Here is a 10,493-nt window from a genome sequence, read left to right as displayed (position 1 = left end):
TCTATATATTTACAACTCTGCCATAGATTCCTTCACCTTTGGTTAAAAAAGTTAAAGCCCTCTCTTTAATAGCATACTTTCTCTTTAAAAGAACACACATTTTGCATACAAAAGAAAAAAATCTGTTCCCGTAAATCAACGTTACATTCCTCATCTTCAAACGGCCAAGGCTGTGAAGGTTAGACTCCAGAGTTTATCAACACTCCACTGCACAGACATTTCAAATGACTATCTTCGGTTTTTCATGTTTTATATACAGTAAGATCTGAATAATTTTATTTTTCTCTTCGTTTCACATAACTGGGAAAAATAAAACCCGTGTATTTGTAATTTTTTTTCTTAATTTCTAACGTTTTCCTGCCTATCTGCTCTATGGGTTTAGAGGCACTCCATCATGTGATGACTTTTTTTTTTTTTTTTTCCTCTCTCCTCTCTGTTTTCTTCTAAAGTGTTGCAAGTATCCTTTGGACAGCTTCTCCCCTCGCCAAGCCGACCTCCTCCTGGCCAGCCTCTGCCTTCAGCAGGCCTTGGGGAGCTCCGGGGGCACCTCGCTGGCAGAGATGCGGTACTGCACCTTGGTGTTGGTGATGGCCCCGTGCTTCTGCCGGAGGTGGAGCCGCAGCTGGCTTTTGTGGCGGAAATGCAGGTTGCACTTCTCACACTGCAGGACAAGAGGCAAAGGCAGAGGGTGTGAAACGGGCCGGCAGGGCAGGTGGGGGACACGTCCTGCCCTCCAGGGCAGCGGTCCCGCCGCAAATGCCCCTCCTCTGCCAGCTACCCCAGGATGCTCCGGCCCTCACACAAATGGCCAAGGGAGATGTGGGGATGTGGTGGGAGAAGCAGCACCCAGCGGCACCCCACCCCGGGCTTCAGCAGCATGTCTCAGCTCATGGGATGCACACAGGCTGAGGAACCTGTCTCTGATGGACATGGTGCCAAGTTCCTTATCTACACACTCAAACCAGCCACCGGACTATTTTGGGAGGTCCTTTTGACCCCCACCAAGATGGATGGCTCCAGAGAGACATTTGGATGATAACCCCTGCTCTGATTCCCTCTCTAATGGATGGGGAAATCCAGAAAAGCCTCAGCAAAGAGCTGGGAGCCCTCAGGGCTGCAAGCAATACTGCTGACTTTGCATGGGTACTACTGGCACCCATACCCAGGCTGTCTGCTCCTTTCCCCCATCCCCACATAGCGGGTGGCTCTAATTTAAACCACAGCTATTTCTGGAAGTGTGATCTTCTTCTAGGTAGCATGGAAGAAGAGAAGAGCACCTAAGATGTACCCAGCCTGGGCTGCACATCAGCGTTTCCAACAGAGTCATTCATGACAAAATACCACAACAGCATCAGCTAATGTACAAGAGTGGGATGGGGCAGGAGGAACAGGGATGTGACCTTGCTGTGGGTCCTCATGAGGCTTCGGAAGGGCATTGGCTGCAACCAGCCCATGCAAATGCCCCTGGTGTCTTTCCAGCCTCCCAGGTTTCACAGCATCCTCCTCCAGCCCCAGCTGAAAGCCCCCCTCAAAACCAAGCAGGGTCACTCACATGGTACGGTTTCTCTCCTGTGTGGATTCGAAGGTGACTTTTGAGGGTCTGCAGGTGCCGGAAGCGTGTGCCGCAGATCTCACAGGGGTACGGCTTCTCCCCGGTGTGAATGAGCACGTGAGCACGGAGGTGGGCCACCTAGGGAGAACAGCTCTGGGTGAGGACAGCCCCAGGGATGAGGGCATCTCACCAGGAGCAAGGACATCCCTGTGGAAGCAGCATGCTGCCCAGTGGTCTTTTTATGGTCTACTGGGTTCTAGGACCACACGTGTCTGAGGTCTGATCTCTCCAGTCCTTAACAACAAATGGAGGAGAGGAAACAAAACCAGCAGTCAGGCCTCGCAGTAAGCCAAACTAGCCCACATGGCCCCTGTTCATCCCCCAACACTCTGGGAAGATCTGCCCAAAGCATGACCCATTAGCCTCCTCCCTGCCACAAGGCATCACTGGGCTGAGGCAGGAGGTCCATCCGCGTCCCACCCGCCCAGGCAGCGCAGGTCCCCGCGGCCAGAAGTACCTGGACGAATCTGGCCCCGCAGGTCTCACACTTGTAGGGCTTCTCTCCGGAGTGGATGCGCGTGTGGGTCTTCAGGTTGGCTGGCCGGTTGAACTGTGCCCCGCAGATGTTGCAGCGGTACGGCTTTTCTCCTGCAGAGCCCAAAAGAAAGGGTGAGGGGTTAGGGACAGGCATGCTCAGCCCCCATGATCCATGGCACTCCCCAAAGCTAAGTGCCTTCAGGTGTCAGACCCCATGGCATGAAGCACTAGCCCTGACTCCTGTCTCTTTTGACGATGGCTGGGGACAAGCAGCATCAGCCAGGACATCTGGGTGTTCCCAGAGTAAGTGAGCCCAGGAGGTACCCAGGCACTGCGGGTACCTTTTCTTTTTCAGGCTGGGAGCTGCAGCCTTCAGGGCAGGGGAGAAAGTTCTGCCAGCAAGGACTAACAGCATCGCTCCTCCTGGCTCCCTGACAGTGGCTGGCACCTATGTCTCCCTACAGCCATCACTCAGCCACACAGGGCCACCTGGCTCCCTTGGGGCTCCTCACAGTCCCCAGCACATCCTGCCTCAGCCATTCATCACCTTTTTAGAGAAGTGAAAAGAGCTGATGGAGCAGAAAGCCAAGCACACCCAGCAACCCAGCTCCCAAGTCATTATTAGGTTTCAGTCACGCTGCTGGCCCCCCACTATGGGGACAGCCGCAAAAACACTGAAAACAGTTTCTTTAGGACAGTGGAAGATGGGCTCAACAAGGAGCGGGAAACAGCCATCGTCTATCCCTTCCTGTCTTTTTATTTTGTTTCTGGGGTTCAACCCCAGGCACCCTTGGACCCTGCCCTGGCACTTGCTTGGTCTCATCCACGTGCGCAGCCCTCCTGGAACTCAGATGAGACTGTGGGAACCTGCACCTAATTCAGTGCAGGAGCACCGAGTCATCAGCACTGACTTCCCTTCCCCACCTGGTGAATGGGACGGTGACATACTAAGCATTAATAAAAGCACAAAAAAAAGAAATCCCTAAGTCTGTGAACAAGTGACTAAACCCTCAGTATGCCCTTCCTTTCTCAGCTTTCATTGTGCTGATTCACAGAGGCCATCCATTCACAGATTTTCCCATCAGCAGAGTTTCTGCCAGGCTAGATAGGATCTGGATTTCAAGGATGTAGGGGGAAAAAAATCCCACACTTCTCCATAAATGTCCTTTTCATAATTTTTAATTATTATTTTTTTCAAGTCTACCACAAAGTAACCTGGAGGCCTCGATCTGCTCCCAGCCATGCAATTCGTCAGATGCCTTTCGAAATGGTGGTGACCAGTGCTCCCCACCAAAGGAGCTGCCTGCCAGGCCAGGCAGCATCTCCCCCATTCCCAGATTGGCTGCTCTGCCCGAGGGCTCCCTGGCAGCACTGAGAAGAGCTCCTTGCCCTTCCCATCGGGGACAGCTTGTGGCACAGAGCAGGGGACACTGCACCCGGGAAAGACCCAGCCGTAAAAGCCTGTGCGCCCCAGAACCCACAGCCTCCCCAGGAAGGTGCACCTGTGGCCAACACTGTACCTGTGTGGACAGTTTTGTGGCTGGCAAGGTTGCCCTTATAGCGGAAGGAGGCCTGGCAGCGGTCACACTTGTAGGGCTTGTCACTGTGGACTTGGAGAGAGTGTCTCTTGAGAGAGGCCTCCTCGGAGAACCGGCAGTCGCACTCGTTGCAGAAGAAGGCTCCGTTCTCTGGGAGGGCAGAGAGGAGAGCAGTGAGATGGGCAATGCACAGGCCAGCTCCACGATGGGTCATAGGATGGGTTTGGGGTTGAGAGGGGCAGCCAGAGCAAGTGTTGAAACAAGAAGCTGAGCGCAGACAGAGGTTTGTGGTCAATGGCGCTTGCAGCATGCCACTACCTCCTGACAGCCTTGTGGTTTGAGAGACCGAAGTCGTGACAAGCCATCTTTCCTTCAGTGCAACACAAGCTGCTTCCAAGGAGTTGGCATCTCACCTGGACATCTTTCAAAGAGGTCTACTGAAGCACCCAAGTAATCAGACATCCTCTGAAAGGTGGATGCTCAGCTCTGGAGTAACTCCAGCACCTTTGGAGGTCTTAAACCTTTACATGCACAGATGGCTTCCTTGAGCATGGGAAGACCATCATCTGAATGGCAAGGCAGGTTCCCTCAGTCAGAGGGTGCCTAACTCTTAGATGCTCTATGTAGCTTTGAAGATCACCACAGTGGGGTTCCTTCTGTGGATCTCTGTCCACATCACAGGTGACAATTCTGCATTCCCCCACTCTGAGCTACAGGCAGATGGGTGCACAGATATTTGTCTCTGGGCTTGTGGAGTTTTGCAACAAGATTGTAAGCCTCATTATCTGCATTTCTCCAGATGTGCACATTGGGCTCCCTGATAACAAAGATATCATGACGGATGCGTAAGACACACCATCTTGCCCAATCCTCATTAGGGTCATTACATCTGCCAAGCTTGTTCTCCTGTGGTTCTGGTGGGGTGGGGTGCACTTTGTTTCCTGTCCTTAGCTGCCAAGTTTGCAGCAGGTGACTAACTCCCTGCACAAGGCACCTGGATGGTGCTGGGGAAGAGAGGAAGCAATTCCCACGTGCATGTCCCTCACATGCATGCACACAGCTGGTCAGCCAGTTAGGAGGGGACCATAAAGCACCCTACGATCCACCAGCACCAGAGACAGGTCTGACTGCCTGTTTGGACACAGGGCACTGGGTTGACAGGTCCTCAGACTGCACAACCCCCTTGCTGGCCGGTTGAAAATGTCAACCAGTGACGCAAGACTCACCGCAGCTGGAGTCAGAGTATTCAGACTGGGTTTCCCCCATCTCTTCTCCAAAATTTGAGCCAGGGGTATGAAGGCACATCTCAGCATGCTGTGGGGACTGGCAGCCACAGGAGCTGCACTTCGACGAATGCATGTACAGTGGGGACTGTCCTTCGCTGCTCCGAGGGGACCCATCCCGAGACCTGTGGGAGGAGAGGAATGCACACAGCCGTGAGAAGGCTCTTGCTGTGCTTTCAGCTACTTGGGCCCTTGTTTGCACCCTTCCAGACACAAGGGACAGCCACGTTTTATGGGGACACTTTTGTGGCGAGACGCACAGCATAGCCCTGATCAACAACAGATCCTTGAGCCTCAATCCTTCGAGTGCCCATCACTAAATGACCTCACAGCTCTCTAGGAACATCCGGGGCCAGAGGACAGTGTACTGTTCCCTGCTAGTTTGGCAGTTCCAAATGCTTATGGCCAACCAAAAGCTTGAGGCACAGGGAGGCTGGTGAAAACCAGGCTGGACAAATCGAGGCTCCAGAAACCATTCAGAGCTGCCAAGGTGAGCCAGGGATTCCTGCCCCAGTGTTCCCAATTCCATCACCAGTCCAGGCGAGGGACAGCTGGCACACAGCCAGTGTCATTGGCAGTGTTCCACCAAATGCAGAGGCTTCCACCTGCTCATGGTCCCCCAGCCCAGTGCTACAGCTATTTCACACACTTCCAAACCCTCACCAACAATGCAGGGAATCCTGTCTCGAGGGGTGGAGAAGGGGGGGAAATCTTCTCACCTGTTAACGATATTGTTGAGTCTGCTTGCTTGTGGGATAGTAGAGTCTTCTCCATTCACACTCATCTTGGTGGGTGATTGCACGTTGAGATGCTCCGGCTCCATGGACTGCTGGCAAGTGGACATTGGCATGTAGGTGCGAGGAGAGAGGGTTCCCATTTCATTCTGGTCAGTGCTGTCTTGCTTGGTGTTCTGATTGAGAGAGTTTAGGACGATGAACTTGTACTTCTTCCAGTTGCAGGCTTTGGGATCTGTGGGGCTCTTGGTGAAGAGGGAGCTAGAGTTCTGACCGATACGGGCGTTCTTGCTGCTGCTGGATTCGGTTGGCGAGTTGGGCTGACAGTCTGACTTCTGGGGGCTCTGAGGGCTGATAAGTCCCTTGCGGTCCAGGGGGGTGTTGGTGGGCTCAAAGTGCTGGCTGATCTCATCCTCTGAAGAGGTCCGCTCCTCCTCTTTGGCCACTTTGTCACAAGAGAAATAGGGATTGTTCCGGATCGAAGGGACAACGGGTTTGGGGCCAGAGGCTACGTTGTAGTGCATGTCGCTCCTGGCTTCTTCAGCAGCACCTTCTTTCGGAGCATAGATGGTGGCATGGCACATGTTGGCCGAGATGTCGGTAATGGTTCTCATGTACTCGGTGGGGATTGTCCTGGAGCTGTCGCATGGCAGGATCCTCTCCTTGGGGAAAGCACCTGCCCTCGAGAGTTCAGAGAGAGGCATCCTCATCTCCCGCAACTCATCATCCACAAGGAAGCTATTTAGAGGGAGAGGGCTGTATCCGTGGTAGGAAATGGGGGATCCAGACAAACTATTGATCAAGCCAGGTGCAAAGGCCCTCCCATTGCAGAGGGACCCATTTTGGAGAGGCATGCCGTTCTCCGAGACCTCTCTGCTCCGATAAGCCATCACCTCTGGGTGGCTCAGCATCCGTCCAGCCAAAAACTCTTCTCTTGGGGCCTTCACAGCAGATACCATCTCTGCTTCACTGGAACCAGGCAAAAAGGAGGGAGACACAGTCATTTCCAGCCCATAAGGATAAGTTTGCAGATACTTTGTCAGTTCTCCCCACTCCCACCCGACCACATTGTCCCGGGCTCTCCGAAGTTCACTCACAGCACTCACCTAGACTTGACAAACCTTCGGCAGGTATCAACCACATGCTCCATCTGCAGGTACAGTGCTGTGGCCATCACAGCCATGATATTGTTCTCCCTCAAGTTCAGGCGGGATGTATACATGAAGTCCAAGAGAATGCAAAACCCCTCAGGGTTAATTTCAGGGTCCAGGTTTATGACGTTCAGGTTGCACTTGAGCTGGTCAGTGAAGATGCTGTAGAAGAGACCACTGCAGAGAGGAGACAGAAGAGGAGTATTATGACAGTTCAGAGGAAGAAAGGAGAATCTGTCTGAAATCCCTGAGCACCGAGGGGTTCGTGAATGGGAAGGGAGGAGGAGGCAATTACAGAATTCCCTGAGCTTCCCCCTTATTATCAAGCTTGGTTTCTCAGCTTAGTAAGCGTCTTCCGCACTGCACTTTTCCCAACTGGAACAGCCTGCTTTTAGATCTCACCTGCTCAACAACTCCCCACTGCCTCCATTTAGAAATTCCCCTTGGTTTGGGGTTGGGTTTTTATTTATTTTTTATTTTTTTTCCGCTGTTGTTTTTCTTACCATCACCCCCTTCCCATTGTGACTCGTTTCTTTCAGAAACCTCTCGGGGCACTCACACTCACTCTTGAACCAGGAGGGAAATAAAACCCAAGGAAACGTTGGCAAAACACTCCTCAGATGTCTTAACAGTCAAACCTTGACTTTCCAAATCTTTTTACCTTGTCAGCAGGAGACCCTGGAAAGTATCTGCTGTAATTCAACTAGGCTATGGTGGGATACTAATTAGCATTTACTAGGAAGCAGTTCCAGCAATCTTAGGAGCAGGAAAGGGATTTCAGACACCACTAGGCTTGGGATAAAAAGAAATCAAGAAAGGTTGGTGCAACCAGCAGCCTGAGAGCTGGATAGGAATAGCTCTAAAAATAGCAGCAGCAGGGGACACCACAGTCACTGAGGACTTGCTCACCCCAGTAGAGCATCTTCTCCTCCCCTCTCCTGTCCTGTCCCTGCAGAGCATGTGCTCTGCCTTCAGGGATGTGCCTCACATCTGCTGTGCTCCTGTTTGTCTCCATGGGCTGCATGTTGGCAGATGTGGGCATGCAAGGAGAGAGGTATGGGCATGCTCGGAGAAAGGTGTGGGCACCACGCTGGAGGCAAAAGGTCTCAGCTCTAATCCTATTACAGGTCCAAATGCCTTGGCAGCCCCTTTCAATTCTGATTCTCTGGCTCTCACCTGCAGGCCATCAGGACTGTTTTGTGGGCTCGGAACTGCTCCCGGTTCACAATGATGACGACGTCAGTCAGGATATCCCGGCTTCTAAGGCGGTTGAGATTGAGGAGGACATCGCTCGCGTGGCGGGTGAACTGGATGCAGCTGTCTGCTGGCGAGGCCATCTTGAGTCTGCTCGAGACAGAAGCAGGAGGAGGATGGGAATGGAGAAGCAGCCAAGCGAGTACCCTAAACCTAGCAAAGAGGCAGCTGCTGCTCTGGGATACGCTCAGATGGCCAACTGCTGCTGTCAGGGACAGCACCAGCTCCTAGATCCCAAGGCAAACAGCTCTGCACCCCAGTGAGCACCTGCCAGGCTGCCCAGCGAAGTCTCTTGGCAAACAGCGAGACCTGGCATGTCTCAGTCCCACCCAGCAAGCCGGCGGGCGAAGGCAACTAGACCCTCCTGAGGATTAGCTAACCAGCTCCCTGCCTCGCCCGTGGCGGCTCCACCCCAGCCCACTCCTCCCACCACCACTTGTATTCATCTCCGTGAAGTTCCAAACACAACGTCCCAGCCCTCAGATCTTCCTTAGGAGCCATCCCCCTCACTCATCTGCTGGCTGGCTGTAAAACCAGCCACGGGAATCAAAACAAGCCTTAAGATCCCAACTGAAGGTGAAGGATTTCAACATCTGGAAAATACAGGCCACAGTGGATCACCAGCCCTCACCCACCTGCAAACTACTTTCCCGCTCTTAAGCAGTGGCCACTCTGGAGGAGACCTGTCCACAGCTTCCTAATGAATCAGTGGTGGCAACGAGGAGTAGAACTCATCTAACCTGCTGGGCTGCTACCCACACCACAGCCCAGTCTCTCCCAGTGAACAAGGCTTGGGTTAGTCGAGGAACATAAAGCCTTCCCCAAGACAACATCTGTGGAGCCATGTCAGAGGTGTCCTCCCAACTAGCACCCAGGAAAGTCCAGATCTCTTGGTGCCTGAAGTTTGGGCTGGAAAGTGCATCTTCAGCATCAAATTCCTTCATGATCAACCCCCTCCCACAAGCCTGACTCCTTCACCAGTGGCATATGAACATACAGTATTTTCTATAGAACAGCTGCTCTCCTAAAAACAAATTCCAGCTGGGTCTAATGAAACATTTCCTTCAACATGGTAAAGGGAAGGGGGGGATGTTAGGAGGGTAAGCACAAAATTTAAATTTACATACCAAATGCCTCAATTCACAGTCCAAAAGTTTCTTTCAAACCTACAAATAAAGCACAAGAAAACAAACACCACATTAGCTAGTAATTACGAATTGGCCACAGCAGGACACAAGCCTGCTGTTTCACTTGAGTATCAGCTGGATAAAAGCTACAGATAACAAACCTTCTACTCTCCAGTAAGGTTAACATTTGTTTCTTCCTGTACAGTGCGTTCTTATCACAACCACAGGCTTTGAGAATCCAATCATAGCTTCTTCCACACCCTCTAGCCCAAACCATGGGCGTATGCCAAGAAGATTTTAATTTCCATGACTCAGGAACTTAAAGGCAGGTGGGGAAGGGAAGTCAAGCGAGAATTTTCTCACCACTTCTTTTGGAGATAACTCTTCCCCTGCCAAGATTGAATTCCCGTCCGGTGCCACATCCAAGACCAACACTGTATTCCCAGCACCTCGTTAACAGGTGTGACTTATACACAAACATCTGCTGCCACTCCCCTCAGAAACCTGGAAAGAGCCTGAATCCTGTCTCCTCAAAGCAGCTACTGCCCTTCTCGGAATACCCATGTGCTCCAGCCGCCGGTGAAAACGCCCTGGGATGGGACCAACAAGCAGACTTGGGAGGATATGGGCGTCAAGTACTGAAGGGACTTGGCCAGGATCGCATAAGGAAGCCAGTGGCGGGGACGGATGACGACCCAGAACAAACGCCTTCCTCCGGCTGCTGGAAAAGCCCTCCCCCAAACCACAGGCTTTGTCTCCAGCTGCTGACTTCACAGGCAGCACGGCTAGGGCAGCCTGGCAAGGAAACCCAGGCCTTAACAGCCTTTCAGAGCTCGAGTTATTACTCCCAAATTTACTTAAAAGCGACAAAGACAATCGAGCCGGCACCAATGCAGGCAGGTGCTCAGCAGCCAGCCCAGCAGCGAGAAGCGCTATAAATAAGTGATCCAACAAATCGCAACATACTCATCACACCATTTGGAGGGCTGACTCCCCCAAAACTGGATGGAGACAGTAAGACTGCCAGCACTTGCAGAGGACCCATCCAGCCCTGCAAGGAGGACAAGTGTTCCTTTCCCTCCTCCTTGTGAGAGACGAACACGTCTGGAGCCCAAGCTCCCCTCATGTCCTTGGAGACACTGGGTTGGGATGTGAGGTGAAATTTCAGGCAAGGTATCCCATGCGAAACTCTAAGAGGCGCCCAATGCCAGCCATCAAATGCAAATCTTCAGGGCTGCTCTGTGCCTGGTTAGCTTAAAACTTTGCGCACACACACAAAAAAGTGACTCATTTCCCAAATCCTGCAGACTCTGACCT

The 10,493-nt window shown here is 52.4% G+C and overlaps 1 protein-coding gene across 1 annotated transcript; it reads right to left on the bottom strand.

The window, feature by feature from the left end:
* Positions 1-439: 439 nt before the first annotated feature.
* BCL6 (B-cell CLL/lymphoma 6) lies at positions 440-9,217 on the bottom strand. Its single transcript, XM_008947051.1, has 9 exons — positions 9,177-9,217; positions 7,972-8,139; positions 6,751-6,972; positions 5,630-6,613; positions 4,854-5,035; positions 3,610-3,777; positions 2,070-2,200; positions 1,553-1,690; positions 440-661 (listed from the first exon to the last, which is right to left on the bottom strand). The coding sequence occupies exons 2-9, from the start codon at positions 8,130-8,132 to the stop codon at positions 518-520; spliced, it is 2,130 nt and encodes a 709-aa protein (XP_008945299.1). The 5' UTR covers positions 8,133-8,139; positions 9,177-9,217; the 3' UTR covers positions 440-517.
* Positions 9,218-10,493: the final 1,276 nt, after the last annotated feature.

The sequence above is a fragment of the Merops nubicus genome, unplaced genomic scaffold (assembly GCF_000691845.1).
Source record: "Merops nubicus isolate BGI_N331 unplaced genomic scaffold, ASM69184v1 scaffold48499, whole genome shotgun sequence".
Taxonomy (NCBI): Eukaryota; Metazoa; Chordata; class Aves; order Coraciiformes; family Meropidae; genus Merops; species Merops nubicus.
Note: the sequence above shows the minus strand (reverse complement) of the source record. Positions and strands in the feature narration are given on the sequence as shown.